The 15764-nt window shown below is 52.3% G+C and overlaps 2 protein-coding genes across 3 annotated transcripts in view; both read right to left on the bottom strand.

The window, feature by feature from the left end:
- FAM107A (family with sequence similarity 107 member A) overlaps window positions 1–2733 on the bottom strand; it is a 58417-nt gene extending 55684 nt beyond the window's left edge. The window contains exon 1 of the mRNA XM_008049928.2: window positions 2097–2733. Coding sequence (XP_008048119.1) covers window positions 2097–2120 — 24 coding nt within the window. The 5' untranslated portion in view covers window positions 2121–2733. The remainder of the gene's footprint in view (window positions 1–2096) is intronic.
- Window positions 2734–10234: 7501 nt separating this feature from the next.
- The window catches only part of FAM3D (family with sequence similarity 3 member D), a 22281-nt gene continuing 16751 nt past the window's right edge, over window positions 10235–15764 (bottom strand). For both annotated transcript variants that reach the window (XM_008049929.1, XM_021708506.1), the window contains exons 7-9: window positions 13791–13875; window positions 12974–13100; window positions 10235–10324 (exon numbers count right to left, since the gene is read on the bottom strand). In XM_008049929.1, the coding sequence (XP_008048120.1) occupies window positions 10235–10324; window positions 12974–13100; window positions 13791–13875 (302 nt within the window). The remainder of the gene's footprint in view (window positions 10325–12973; window positions 13101–13790; window positions 13876–15764) is intronic.

Below are 15764 nucleotides of genomic sequence, written 5' to 3' on the forward strand. Positions count from 1 at the left end.
TCATGGCGGGGACATTGCTGGGAGCTGGCAGGGCCCTGCCAGATGTGTGCCTTTGGGGCTCGGTCAGGAGGAACACTCCCCTTCAGGTCATTTGTCAAATGGAGGCTTAGCTCCTGTATCTGCTTTCTCTTTGGTTTCAGTCAAGGAAACTTTCTTCTAATGACAAATGCAAAGCGACGAGTGTTTGGCAACTACCAACTGGGTCAGGGGACAGGTGTTCCCTGAGTGCCCACTGTGTGCTGGGTACATTGGCCAGCCCACTGTGGAGGTACTGAATGGCAAAACAGCCATTTAGTTAGACAGATGAGGAAACTGAGGCTCAGAGAGGTGAACAAGATGCCCTGACAGAGGTCCCGGGTGGGATGTGAGCACTGTTACGCCTGCTCAGAAGCCCGCCTTCGGAAGCGCCGGCAATGAGGTTCACATTCCAGCTCCACCTACTCGGGTGACCTTGAGCCTCTTGCTTAACCTCATGCCTCTCCTATGGGTGGCCTCCATGCCATTGGGAGACTCATCTCCAGTGCCAAGAGTGGGCTCTGGTCGACTCAACCAACCGTGCGGTTACCTCTCCATCCTTTGCCAGTGCTAGCTTCAGGATTCCAGGCAAAGCCCATGCCCTTGGCTTTCCCCCAGGACAGAGGTGGCTTTGCCTAAAACTCGCATCTACCCAGTCATCCCCATTTCCGCTGCCACACACACTCCCAACCACCATTATCTACTGGCCCAGCCGTCTCTGAAGCCGACAGGAAGGCCTGGAGGGCAGAGGTCTCCACCCTTGGCTTCGCAGCAGGGCAGCGGGTGCCCACTCAGGAGCTTTCTGTGGGAGGCCGGGGTAGGGACAAGTGAAGCTCTGGTGGACAGAACTGAGGACCAAGAGGGGGTGGGGTGGGCTGGGTTGTCAGAAAGTTTGGGGTCAGTCAGACAGGGTCAAAGTCCTGCCCTCTCCCCCACAGTGGTATGGTCCTGGCTAAGAAGTTGATTCTTCCCTGAGTTCTTTCATCCTTAATGTAATAAATAGGTCATGCTTGTTGTCTGAGCGATGAGACCTCTCTGGGACCCTCTGGGTGTCAGGCAGTGGGCCAAGCTCTTCACAGCATCGTCTCGTTGACCCTCCCATGAGGCAAGCACCAGCCCCATTTTATAGACAAGGAGCTGGGGTCCAGCGGGATCAGGTACTCATCACAGGAAGGAGATGCTGGAACTGGGACCTGGCATCCTGACCACGGTGCTGGTACGGCAGGCTTGGGTCCTTGTCAGCATGTATGAGATCCCCGAGAACTGGTGAATAGAGGCAGGACCCCCAACTCCCACCTTGCCCCTAAGTGACTCTGATCCAAGAGGTCTGGGTGTGCTCTGAGAAAGCAACTGTTTAACAAGCCCTCTACTCCTCCTCACCCCATAATGCCAATGTGGAGGTCCACACACCACATTTCCAGAAACACCACACAGGCTGTGCAGCCTACAGCCCCCCACTCCAGTCAAGAGCTCAGGCTTACAAGGTGAGGGATAATCATGTGAACAGGATTCTCATAACAATATAGCAAAACTTACATCCAGCCCACCACGTGCCAGGCTCTGTTCTAAACACTGACATTCATTTCATTCTCACAAAGGTACTCTGAGATAATGATTATTATTGTCTCTCTTGCAAATGACATCAAGAAAGTTTAAATAACTTGCGCATTGCCCTACATCTGGTAACAGCTGGTAATATGTTAGCCAACTCTGTTCTGATTATCATTACGTTTTATCTTTCCCTTGTATCGACCTATGCCAGATGCACCCCTGGGCATGGCTAGCGAGTGCCCAGGGAGCCAGTATTCAGAGGAGTATGTGGCAAAGTCCAGGGAGCTGGAGAGACGGAGCCGTCCCCAGGTGTGTCCTAAGATTGGAGCGATTAGACGTGGGCTGTGCCCCAAGCCCCAGCTCGCTTTCTAGATGCAGATCTCAACTGTAGGCTCCAGGAGGGAGGCCGGTGGGCAGTGCCAGCTGGAGCTCTGAGGTGGGTTGGTGGGTGCATGGGTGGGCTCCCAGCTGCTAGGTTCAGCCCTCCCTTCCTGTGTCCAGGCCCCAATGGGACGCTCTGGGATTCCTACCTTCTTCCCCTGGGCTGCTCCCATGGCACAAGGTGGGCACCAGGCCTGAGTGGGCTGCGGGGCTGTGCTGGGGTCCTCCCTGCTGGCGCTGATCTCAGCAGCCAGGTCCCGAGGGGCGCCTGGGGCCAGGGTCCCCCGTCCTCTTGAGGTTCATTCTCTGAGGCACAAAGGCGGCTTTCACAGCTGCTTCTAAGCCTGGAGCGCCTCAGACAGGCTTAGGGCGATTGATCTTGACAGTGGGGCCAGTGTCCCCAGGCGGCTCGCACGCCCTTTCAGGGTCCCTGTGACTCCTCGCCTCCCAGAATTCTGCCTCTTTTAGGAAGGGAAACCGAGGCAGCTGGGAAATGGGGAGATGTAGGGCAGTCCTCTCATTGCGCACCAGCAGCTCAGGCACGGTGGGTGACCACCAACCATCCCGCAAGCTGGACTTGGCTTTCTCACCTGGCTGCGTGCTGCCCAGCAGACCGGGCCAGACAGTGGAGGCAGCGTGGGGTGGCTGGGGTGCCGGGCTTGGGGCAGGCTTGTGTGGGGATGTCAACCTATGCCGGGCAGCCCTGTTCATAATAGATCTTTGAAGACACTGGGGGCCCGGGACTCTCTTGGAGCAGAGTCTCTGAGGCAGACTCCTTCATTCCACAGGCAGTAGGCTGAGTGGGGGGGATAGCTGGTCTGGACTCAGGCAAAGAAAATACCTGGAGACCTGATTCCAGCCCCAGGGCCAGGTTCTGTGAGTGCTCCCAGGGGTCATCCTCCTCTTCACTTCCATCCCCTTTCTCCTCCTCGATGCCAGCACGGGGCAGAGGTTAAGGCTGGAGTTACCTTGGGCTTGAACTGTAGCTCTGGCCCTGACAGTTGTGTGACGTTGGGGCATCATTTGGCCTCTCTGAGCCTCAGTGTCTTCATTTGTGTGTGTGTGTGTGTCAGATAATCATTCACACTGCGCCAAACTCACAGTGTAAGCTGTGTGCAGCCAAAGTCTTCACTTTGTGAAAGCAGAACTCTGATCATGTTTTATAATCTGCTGCTTGACCAAAGGGGATAAACATGGCCCCTAGCCCAAGGGGCTGTGAGGATAAAATGAGGTAACTCATATAAGTTGTTTTGGTTTTTTTTTTGAGTTGGAGTCTCACTCTGTTGCCCAGGCTGGAGTGCAGTGGCACACTCACGGCCACCCCAGTGTTGACCTGCTGGGTTCCAGTGATCCTTCCACCTCAGCCTTCCAAGTAGCCGGAACGACAGGCACGTGCTACTTCGCCCGGCTAATTTTTTGATTTTTATTGTAGAGACGAGGTCTCACCAAGTTGCCTGGGCTGGCCTCAAACCCATGGGTGCAGGCAATCCATTTGCTTAGGCTTCCCAGAGTGCTGGGATTATAGGCTGAACCACTGAGCTCGGCCTAAAGTTTTGAGCAGAGCATCTGGCAAACAGCAATCCTCCACAGAAGTTAGGTGCTGCTGTTATTATGCTGTTAATGATACAAATGACAAACCCACTGCCCATTGGAAAGTCCTGGTTTGATTAAGCACAACACCCTCTCCCTAGAGGTGGGTGGGTAGGGAAACCTTGCCACCCTCCCCTTTCCTCCGGTCCAGTGCCTGGCACAGAGGAGGTGCTTGCAGTACACCTGGCATGGCAGTTGATAGAGAGCCAAGGTGTTCTAGTTCCAGCTCTGCCAGCAGCACAAAATCCCCCATGGTCAACGAGGCCTATCCATCAAGCCTTGTTTGACTCTAGGCCACATTGCCCTCTCCCCTCTCTCCCTGAGAGTTCCTGGATCACTGCGTCTTCCCCCACCTCAGGGCCTTTGTACTTGCTATTCCCTCTGCTTGGAATGCCCCCTTACCATAACGATCTTTGCATGATTCTTCCCTTTTTATCCTTCAGCCTTCTCAGGGAAGCCTTCTCTGACCCTTTGTGCAAGGTAGCCTCCCAGGCTCTCTGATTATTATTGTTTTCATTGCACTTACCTGCAACTGAAATGACAGTATGTCTGCGTTTATTGTCTGTCTCTCCTACGGCTCCACAAAGGGCGGGATCTGGTCGGGCTTGTCCATCAGTTTATTCCCTGGTTCTAGAACAGTGTAGTTGCCCCCCAAATATCGGTGGAAGAACACATGATGGGGATTAGATGACATAGTCTCTCTAAGCACGCAGAGTGCTGAGCCCAGCCCTGGCCCACCGGAAGTGCTCACTGCACGGCACTCTTCATGCTGTTGTTATCGTTGCTGTGCTTCCTCCAACACCCATGGCAAACACGCAGCTTCTTCCTTCTGCTCCTTCTCCTGGACCCGACCCCTGCCTCAGCTGCTCCCCACTTTTTTCCTCCCTGTTCCGGGCATGGCTTGGGTGCAGCGTCTGATTCTCTGCAGGAAGGAGAGAGTTCACAGCATCGCCAAGGGAAATGGCTGAATTGGCCACCAGCTGGAGCAGCACAAATGCTTTAAGTCAGCACTGAAGATCAAGCTCCTCTGGCAGCCATCCTGTAATTACCCACCAGTTTGGCTCTTGGTGGGGTGGGAGGGGAGTAAAGGAATTTTACACATTGATCAATTTTTTTCCCCATCTGCTTGGAGCCCTGCTGAAATATGACTTAGCGCTGCAGTGAAAGCCTGGTTGAGGGAGCCCGTGACTGGGCTCTGAAGCCCAGCCCCTGGCAGGATGAGGGTCCAAAGTGTAACATTTAAACCACATGGCATGGGCAGGAGGAACGGAGCAGGGTGGAGGCCCCACAGCCTAGCACTGTGCCTGGCACAGGGGAGGCACCCGGAACATGTACAGAGATGATTTATGGAGTGCCAGTGAGTGGTGGGGGACGAGGAGCAGGTGTCCTAGAGCCATCTTTGTCTTGTCTCACTGTGTGGCCTGGGCACGGCTCTTAGTCTTTCTTTCTTCATCTGCAAAATGGGAATAAATGTCTATTCCTTCTTGACCCTCAACCTTGTGGAAGGAAGCAAGGCTTCCAAGGTGTGAGGGGGCTTTAAAAAGAGGAGTTCTCAATCCCTCACACCTGCCTCCTCTCCAGCTCTTTCAAAGCGGTGAGGGTGGATGCTGAGAAAGCTGGTTCAGGTTCTGTGCAGCCTCCAACCGTCTCCAGAGGCATTCAGGAGGAGCAGGATGGGGGAGGCAGGAGGGGGAGAGGGGCAAGAGGGGACAGAGGAGGGGGAGGAGGAAGAAGAGGGGAGGAGGGGGAGCAGAGGGGGAGGAGGGCGAAGAGGGTGAGGAGGAGAGAAACATAGTTTACCTCAGTGTAGTTTTAGGGCGCCATGGAATGATCTTTGGGAGGGTGGGCCCCTTGTAGTCCAGGCTTCCCCAGCCAGGTAAGGGTTCTAGGAACCCATCAGCATGTGTACTAGCTAGCATTGTTGTGAGAGGCTGTGTTTGGCTTCAGGGACTGTTTTTGGAGATTCTTTCGATGTATTTGCCCATCTCATGATGGATGATTTATGAGCATGCTTGCTCACACCATGCAGAGTGTTCAGCGGTTTTTGACTCAGAACTGCATGACTCTCATGCCCCAACCCCTTTCTCACCCGGCCTCGCCTCGAGTGAATTTTTTTTTTGTTTCCCTGGATGACAAAAGTCTTCAAAGGAAATGTTTTGCCGATGTGGAAGAGGCGAAACAAAAAACAGCAGAAGTACTAAAAGGCATCAAAATTGACGAGTTCAAAAACTGTTTTGAGCAGTGGAAAAAGCATCTTGATAGATATATTGCATCAAATGGAGAATACTTTGAAGGTGACTGAAGTTTAAACATGTAAGAATAAATACATAATTTTTAATAAATAAATTCAAGGTTTCTGGGGGGGCCCCCTCATATATCTGTTTAATGGAGTGATGGAGACAGACTGGGATTCCAATCCTTATTCTGAGGCTCCTTATCTGTGTGACTTTGGACATCAGTTGAGCTCTTGGAGTCTCATTTTCCTTATGTGTAACAGGGGAAAACAATGGCTCCCACCCCATGGATGGGGGGTCTGTGAGGATGAAATGAGGTAATTCATGTAAAACTGTGAGTAAAGCATCTGGAAAACAGCAATTCTCCACAGGAGTTAGGTGCTGCTGTTATCACACTGTTAATAATACGGAGTTTAAATCCACCTCCCGCTGGGAAGACCAGGGAATGGATTCATTTTGCACAACACCATTGCCCAAGAATTGGGTGGGTGGGTGGGAACAATCTTGCCACCCTTCCCCTCCTGGCTTGGGCTGCCACCTACTGGTGAGGACCAGAATTACAGCTCCTGGAAAGATTTCTCTGGCCGGGGGACAGGGACAGGCACAACCCCCGCTCCACCCTCACTCCTGGGATGGGGTGGGAGGCATGTTGGCAGGGAGCCAGGAGGAAAATACAAGCCCCAAATTTGGAGGTCATGATTAGTTTGCAGACGTTCCTGAAGGCTTGTCTACACTGATGAGAAAATTAGTCTCAAGACATATCCATCTTGCTTGCTGAATATCCCTGGGTTGGGTCCCCTTTTTTCATCCTTATGTACCCTTCTGGTCCAGGCCACCACCCTCTTTCCCTAGATGATACAGCAGACTCCTCACTGGCCTCCCTGCCTCCACTCCTTCGTACAGCAGCCAGGAATTTCCAAAAAATGCAGATGTGATCATGTCACTCCCCAGCTTAAACCTTTCAGTGTGTCTCCTGTCCTGGGACAAAGCCCAAGCTCTCTGCCCAGCTCACAAGACCCTCACTACTCCCCCCAATCCCAGTCCTGTCACCCTCCCTCTGCCCCTTCCAGGTCTTGTTCTTGCTGTTCCCTGGCCTCCCTTCCCTCTTTGCCTTGTCAGCTCTTCCCAAGGGGGCTCAGTACAGATGCTCCTTCCTTTGGGATGCCTTCCTGGATTCCCCGATATTACAGCAGGGGTCCTGCAGTGTTTTTCTTAATGTAACCCTTTTCAAGTCACATGGCCTCTGGATCTTTATCCCTTGCTAGACTGAGCAGGGATTGTGCCCGTGCCTGTGGGAAGTAACTGTTTGTTGAGTGAGGAAACTGACTCTTAGTGGGGATATAGCCCTAAATCTCTACAGCCACGTTCTTGGACTTTCTGTCCTGCCCCAAGCCCACACTGATGGGGGTGGGGGGCAATCGTGGCCATGATGTCCTGAAAATGATGTTGAGGGTCTGACTGGTGTGGCCACCCCAGGAAGGTCCAGAGTGGCAGGTTCAAGAGTGTGGTCTTCTTGGTGGATTTTGGGGGTACATCTGGTGGCCAGTTGGACTCATTTTTCTTGCATCTGAGGATATGCCCACTGAACCCTGCACCTTGTCCAGGAGGGGAAGGGGCAGGATCCCCAGTTTCTGCGTCATGTTCCCAGTGTGAGACAGCACGTGGCCTCTTCCATGGGCTCCATATGGCAGGGCAAGCTCCCTCACTCTGAGCTTTACTGCTTTGAGAACGTATCCCCTTTATGACAGCAACTCCTGCAGACCCCGAGACCTTATCTCCAGCCCAGGCTGACCTCAGTCCCATCCAGCTGGTCATGCCAGCCACCTCTCCTAGGATGGGTCCCCCAGAAGCCAGCTTAGAGCCAGGAGATTTGTTAAGGACTGGCCCCTGGGGGATACCACTCAGGGCCTGGAGGAGCAGGATGGGGGAGAGGAAGCAGCCAAGAAAAGGGACCCTTCCAGACAAAGTTCCAGCTTCAGCCTGATCCCACAAGGGAACTCCAGAGTGGAAATTACACCTCATGGCTGTCCTGCCCCAAGGCAGGTATTCACAATCCCACACCTGCGGTCACTAGTTGAGGACCATCCTGTGGTGACGAAAGCTCCCGGCACTTCCTGGTCTCCTTGCACCTGTGAGCCAAGAGGGTGCGAGTGCCCGGGGCAGCTCTCCTAAGAAAAGAAGGGTGCCCAGGAAAAGCAGGGGCCAGGGGAGGGAGCTGGGAACACTAGGCTGTCTTTCCAAGCAACCTCATCCCCATGAGACCCTCTCCCCGGTTCTCTGATTGAGCCAGCTGACCTGTTCTCAATCTTCTGTGAGGGTCATGCCGTGCAGCTTCTAGAAAGGGCCTGTGTGTCTTCTCTCGCAACCAGGCGGACAACTGTGTCCTCTTAAAATAGAGGCCACTGCCAAGAGCCCTCTGCCTGGCCCTGCCTCTGCCACGAACTCGTTAGAAGTCTTTATTGGCTCTTTTTAGATTTTACAAGGTGCTCTTGCTTGTTGTAAAGAGAAATGTCTAAGCATACGAAAGTGTCTATGGTAATAATGGAAATTTCTGCCCCCTTCACTCCTAGAGTGGGTATCTGGCCAGATTTTTTCGAAGCATTATATTGATGTGGGTGTGTTATTTGGGGTTGCCAACAAGCTCCTCCCCCCTTTATCCCTGAGGGTGAGGTAGGGTGGGTTGTGGGGGTCAGGGTGGCTGGCTGGGCACCTTCTCACTTCCTCAGCCAAGCCTGCTCACAACTGCCACCAGGCTTGGCCTTGATTCTGACCCCACTGCCAACTGTGGCCCATGTCCCAGCTGCCACAGCCCCTTGTTCTATACTCCTCCCCATGTCAGGCCCTCTTGGCATGTTTGAAGCCCTCCCTGTCCCCAGGACTTGGGAGCTGTGAGCCCCAAGCCACTGGAGGGCTTTTGCACTGAGCTGGGGCTTCTTAGAGAGGCTTGTGGTCTCCCTAAGGCACACTCTAGGAGGCTGGACGGCCATGAGCCTGGGAACAGGGCCCTCCTCAGAGAGCCCAGGCAAATCTTGACACTGAATCCCTGGGGACCTCTCCCGTCAATGTGCCAGGGGCCTGCTGGCAGCTGGTATTGCCATCTCTTGGCTTGAGGGCTTATGGTTGCCTACTCTTCCCTAGGTAGGGCAGACAAGAAACGCTTTGGAATTCACACTACCCCCAACACCAGCATCCCTGACGAGTGACTGATGGGAGTGATGGGGCTGTGATATGTCTGAGGTGCGTGTCCTGCATGGATCCCTCGGGGTTCCTGGTAGGATTAAGCTCCAGTCACCCTTAGTGGTGGCAGGGTTGACAATACACCCTTCATTGGCCGCCTTCCCTTCCCCGTCTCATTCCTCCTCCCCTATTGGTGTTTCCTAGACTCACCTCCCAAATAAACTGGCTGCCCTGGAATTCGGGTCTTGGTCTGCTCCTGTGGATCCCCACAGAGCCAGCAGGATGCTCTCCCTGAAACTGGCTGCACAGGCTGGTCGTTCTTTCCAGTCAGTCCTGGGTCTGCCCCTTCCTCTCCCTCTCCAGCTCTGAATTTTCTCCAGTCCTGTTCAAACAGCAGGGAATGACACCCCTTGTCTCAGGGGCGGCAGAGGTGGAAGGGAATCCACATATAAGTAGATCAGCACAGTTTAAGGGTCAGCTATATTTATATACATACCTGTGTGCATTCCAGGCCTGCCTATGTTGTAAAAGACACATGGGTTTAGAGCATTTCAGGCACTTACTCAAAGTCACACAGCTGGGCTATTGGCCCAGTAGGGACTTTTTCTAGATTGCTTGAATGTTCATCTAGGGGGTCTCTTACTGCAGACTTTTATGAGTATGGTGTGTTGTAGATCCCTTTATAGAAGGACTCGCAACATCCTTCCTGTCCTACTGCTCTCTGTTCCCACCCCTCTAACTCAAGGAACCAAGGATTCCAGATGCCAAGGATTTTCTGTCTGCTTAGAGGAAATCCCTGTGAAATGGAGCTCTTTTCTGGCTGCCTCATGGTGATTCCAAAGCTGTCACCAACCTGTCCTACCTGTGGCCCAAGCTAACAGAGTCTAGGCCAGTTCCATCTTAGGGAGAAGCATAGTACCCCGAGTGGTCGGAAAGCTCACTCAAAATCATCAAAAACAGAATTTAATTTTGCTCAAGTGTGGGCAGTCAGTCCCTCCTCAGGACTGGCCATCCGCAGTCCCTGACAAAAACACACATCTGTTCTCTCCACAGACAGCAGGTTCCAGAGGGACACTCAGAGGCTTGTCACCTCCCAGGTAGGATGCGTCAGCCTGTGGGGTGTTTTGTTTCTGAAGAGGAGAAGCATGTCACAGAGCACAAGACTTGCCATCATCTTCTACACGGGGCTCCCTCCTCCTCCTCGTCCTCAGCCCTTGCCCGGGCTCGCACTCCCAAGTCAGGTGGAAGCTCTCCAGACTCCAGGCCCAGGAAGAGCCACAGCTACCCTAGTACATCTTCTGGGGCACACAGCCCTCCAGCTCCAGCAGCTCCGGCCACCCCTCGTATTTGTTCGTGTCTGGGTCGTTCTTTAAGTACTAGAGAGAAGACAGAGAAACAGATGATGGGAGAGGCTGTCTCGGCTTCGCACCTACATGTGCTGCGCGCTCTAAAACCTAAGTGCCTCCCTCACCTCATCCTTATCACAGCCCCATGGGCGGGGAGTGTAGGATATTATTAACCCATTTCACAGATGGTGAAACTGAGGCTAAGAGAGGCGATAAAACTTGTTCAAGGTCTCAGGGGTGGGATCAGAGCCCAGTTACTGTTATTGTGCAGTTAAAAAAAAAAAAAAGAAGACTTGGCAATCCTAGAGTGCTTACTCTATCCAGGTGCTGCTTCAAAATGCCTTATGTAATGAGTCTGCACAGTGGTCCTGGGGCGTGTGCACTGTTATCGCATTCTGTAGATGGGGAAACTGAGGCACAGAGGGTCAAGGTCACGGCCTGTGGTCACCTGAGTGATAAGTGAAGGAACGACCCTGTGGTGTTAATTAATTCTAGTAATACATATATACAGAGAATAACATCAGTTAGGATTGTGTTTCAAATGCTCAGGTTTAGTTTATAAAAGAAAAAAAAAGTATGTGGCAAAATGTATGTGGGTGTGTTGGCAGACCCTCAGGAAGAAATGAAGAGATTCCAGATGCGGCTTCTCTAAAGCTGTTTCCCACGTGTGGGAGCAAAGGACACATTGGTGCAGTCATACTGTCGTCTTTGGTCCATTTTGGGGTGATGGGTCCCAGCCAGCTGATCACAAACAGGTACCAGGTGGCAATGGGTTTCCTACACTCACGTGCGGTCTACGGGCATCTTGGCCAGTGTTGATGGGTCTGGAAGCGTTTGCTTCCAGGCAGAACAGCGCCCGTCCCGACGGTGCAGCCTCAGGTGTCTTCTCAGGGCCCTGAGCCAGGCGCCCCAGATGCACATCCTGGCCGCCAGCCTGGGGCCTCCTGTGTTCTTCACCCAGAGTCTACACAGAGTGCTTGCCTTTTCTCTACCACACGGTTCACCAAACTATTCCTTATGTCCAAAAAGTAGTTTCTAGTTACTTGAACACATTCTCGTGGAAACACACACATACCAAACCAACATTCTACAGAGAAGGCAAAGATCAGCCCAGCCCCAGTGTGGGGCCCTTCCTGGAGCTCAGAGCAGGGTTCCCTACACCTGCCCCTTCTCTGCCTCTCAGTCCCCATCTCTAGGCTGCTGCGTTCTTGTCTGCTGACTGCATCGGCCGCCTCTCTGCCTTCTGACCCATTCCTTCCACAGCGTTCTCTGTGCCCCACCGGGGAGACCCTTCTAGAAGGATAAGGATAGGAATCTGTGGAGGCAGGCAGACCTGCATAAGAGATGTGGCCACCTCACTGAGTAGTTCTGGGACCAGAGCAAGCGGGTGAAAAACCCTGAGATAATAACAGACCCGCTTGTAACTTCCTCAGCATGTGTATGCACAGAAAAGTGTTTGCTGAATGCTAGTTTTTCTTACTATCAGTCTGTTTTTGATTGCCACTTTTCTGATTGAGCCTTCCACGACTCCCCACTGCTTGCAGGTCAGAGTCAGCTCTCCCCAGTGTCCCATATGTCAGAATCATTGACTGTTATCTCTCTGCCTTGGGATCTGGGCAGAGCTGAATGTTCTCACCATTAGAGACTGGCCCGCTTCACTGTGGGGAAGGTCTGGTCAGGTCTCCCAGGTTTCCAGCGTTGCTCTGAGCTAGGGATGGACAGGTAGGGGCCGCCACTGACAGGGGAGAAGGCACAGTGTTTCCCTCGTGGCCCTCAACCCTCTGGTGACTCCCTTCCTCCTCCTGTGGGCACCCTTTATTTTTTATTTTTATTTTTTGAGTTGGAGTCTCACCCTGTCGCCCAGACTGGAGTGCAGTGGCCGCTCCCGGCCAATGCAGCCTCGACCTGCTGGGCTCCGGTGATCCCTCCACCTCAGCCTTCCAAGTAGCCGGAACTACAGGTGCACACTACCACGTCTGGCTATTTTTTATTTTATTGTAGAGACAAGGTCTTGCCAAGTTTCCCGGGTGGATCTCGAACCCATGGGCTCAGGTGGATCTCGAACCCATGGGCTCACTCGCCTTGGCCTCCCCAAGTGCTGGGATTACAGGCTGAGCCACTGAGCCCAGCCTGTGGGTACCTTTTAGACCCTCTGCTCAGGGCCACCCCTGGGTAGGGATTGTGCATCCCCATATAACAAACCCTCCTGACTCCCTCCACATGCCCAGGTGGGCTCTCTCTGCTCCCCTTCTTGGTGGAAGTTCACTCTCTCCATAGGAACTGAGAGGGGGACTCGGGGCTCCCTGACCCAAACCTTTCCCTTTAAAGGTGAGGAGACTGGGGCCTGGAGGGAAGGGTGCTGGCCAAGGTCACACCTGGGACCAGAGGCCGGCCACCCTGCCTGTGCTCTGGTCCCCTCCTTTTGTGGTCCTTATCCATATACCTAAGCATTTGTATATGACCCACCCTTTGCAAAGTCCCAGCTCCCTGCTGGGGACTGACCAGTCGGACCACCATGACCTTCGGAGCAAATGGCAACCCGATGGCCTTCCCTGGAGACTCCTGATCATAAGGCCCGTGGTTGGTGACTGTCCACCTCACTTCCACCCAGCTCCTTGGCCATTCATCCTGGTGCCCTCCACACTCTTCACGGGGATGGGGCAGTGGCCAGAAACTTACCTGCTCAAAGGGACTTTTATCCTTGAGGTCTTTGGCTCCTAGAAAGACCCAGCTGTCCCGGAAGCCCAGCTGCTTGGCATAGGAGCTCCCCAGGTTGGAGAAGAGCTTCCTAATTTCATCATTCATTCTGCAGAAGACCATAGAGGACGACTGGGACCCGGAGAGGGGTCGAAGGGGCACCAGGGATGCGAGGGATGCGGGATGGAGCCGGGTCAGGATTCCCACCCTCTGCTCTGCCCTGGGGTGTGCCTGGAGAACTTGGGAAGGACAGGCGAGGGGTCCAAGAGCTCCTTTCCAAAAGGCCTGGGATAGGGCTGGAGAGGTGTTAAAATAGCATTGCTTCTGTTTACAAGTGTAATGCATGTTCACTTGGAAAATATGGGGCAACACAAAGAAGTAATTAAAGCATATGGTCTCACCCACTGGACATAAACATCGTCTATATTTTGATATATCACATTTTTTTCTCAGCACTAGAGGTGAGCATTCTTCCATGTCCTTATATATTTTCTGCACCATCATTCTTGATGCAGTATATCTTCATTTACGTATATATCATATTTCATATGTCACCATATGTCACAATTTCTGTAACCAGTTAGCAGCTATGATTGGGCAGGGAGTATGTTTCCATGGTCACTGTTGTGACCAAGGCTGTGAGGAACCCCCAAGAACATTCTTTGTGCCACGTCTGATATTTTCCCCTAGATAAGCTGCCAGAAGACAGAGACCGCAGGGGAGTGGAAAAGGGCATGTGGGGCTCTGGGTATTTGGTTCCCATCACCACGTGGCCTGGCAGTTGGAATTTACTACTTACTTGGTCCCTGGGTCGTCATAGGAGGCCACCAGCACCAGCATGCCCTTTGAAATTTCTGTAAGGAATTTCACCAGGAGCTTAGGATCTGGGGGAGGAAGGAAAATGAGGTCATTTAGGGGTAATGACGCTGGTCACTCTTATTCTCTTCTACTGCCCCGTGATCCAGGTGCCACCTGGGTCAGGCTGACACTGAGTTGGGAGGCTGACGTCAGCATCCCGGGTGGGGCTCCCTGCAGCCCTTGATAGGGAAGGGTGGGGTAAGGGGCACTCAGCCAGGTGATCTGGGGTAGCTGCGGGACCATGGGATTTAAAAGTTCCCCAGGTGACGAGATGTGTAGCTGGGGGTGAGAACTACCCTGCGGGCCCACCCTCAGGGACCTGAGCACTGTCCCTGGGCCTCTTTTACACGGAATTATATGTGCTGACTTTATGTTTGTTTGTTTGTTTGTTTTTTTGAGAGGATCTTGCTCTGTCACCCAGGCTGGAGTGCAGTTACATGATCACAGCTCACTGCAGCCTCAACCTATTGAGCTTAGGCAATCCTCCCACCTCAGCCTTCTGAGAGCCGGGGCTAGAGGTGTGTGCCACCACACCCGGCTTGTGATAACTTTAGATGGTGCACCACAAGGCCTCAGAGAACCGAAATCTTGGAGAAAGAACTCGAGTCTATTGCAACTCTCCTATGTCAAGGAACAAGGCTCTTTACCGCCTCTCTGCCTTACAGAACTGTCTATTTACCAGAGAGCAGGCCTAGGCTTGGTACCTGGGGGAGGCATGGACCTCCAGCTTGCTGTGAGGATGCTGATTTATTTCTGTTGTGTTTATTTTTTATGGTCACCTTACCTGCACAACAAGCGATAATGGCTTTCTACTTAAGGTAGTGAAATAGTTTCCTTTTAAGTTATATTTATTTAGGTGAGAAAATAAGTGGGCCAATTTAAAGTAAACTTTTACTAATTCAGATGGCATTCTAGATACGGTGAAAGTTGAGAAGGGGGCTCTTGAATGACTGAAATTTGGGAAAGAGTGGCTTTGAGGTTAAACATGTACTGTCTATCAAATGAGGATGAGTAATAGCCCTGCTCATGGCATCTTTGTAAAGTGCAAATGTGACAATGATTTTAGACACATAGTAAGTACACTCCAATGGAATTACAAATTATTAGCAGGATTGGCTACATAATTTTCAAGGTCCAGGGCAAAATGAAGGTGTGTGGCCTTTTCTTAAAAAAGTATTAAGAAGTTCAAGGCTGAGGTGGCCGATCATCAAACCAAGGGTGACATTCCTTTAAGCATGGTTCCTGTGGGACTGCCCGGCCCACATGTCTCAGGCCTACACAGCCAGCTGTGATTATTCATATTCCAGTGGCGATTCCTTGGACCTGGGGGAAGAATCAGCCCCTCCATCTAAGACCAGCTGCCAACCAGCTCAGTAACACACGGGCCTCCAGTCAGTCACCACAGCTGTGCTTCTAATGAAACAGCCCTTGAACTTTCAGGATGAAAAGAGGGAGCTTGTAAAGCACCATTAATTTCTTTGTGTAGTAAGGAGATATGACGGTCTGGTGCTTGTCTGGACAGACAGCGGGTATTTGGAGAAAATCAAGTTGTGCCTCCTGCTAATTATCTCCTCTTTTGTCTCCTGAGAGAAAGGGCTACTCGCTCTCAAAATGCTCCTGTTTCTGGGTCCCCATCAGCAATGGTTACGTCCAAGTTCACAATAAAATATTTTAAAGCTTAGTTTTATCTTAAACATTTTTTTCCCCATTTCATTCTGACAGGTGACCTCCTTGCTTCTGAATCATTGGAATAGAAGGAGAGATGAGGGTGGGGAGGGTGGGGAAGGGAGGATAAGTTCACCTCTCCCCAGGGCTCGTTAGTCGAGGATTTGTCAAAGATGAGTTGGTTGAAAACCTGAGGTTTTGCTTCTGGAATCTCTCTCCTGTTCACTGGCTTCTATGCCTGTTCTTGCAC

This window comes from Carlito syrichta, unplaced genomic scaffold (assembly GCF_000164805.1).
Source record: "Carlito syrichta isolate Samal-C Ts95f unplaced genomic scaffold, Tarsius_syrichta-2.0.1 Scaffold140504, whole genome shotgun sequence".
In the NCBI taxonomy this organism is placed as follows: Eukaryota; Metazoa; Chordata; class Mammalia; order Primates; family Tarsiidae; genus Carlito; species Carlito syrichta.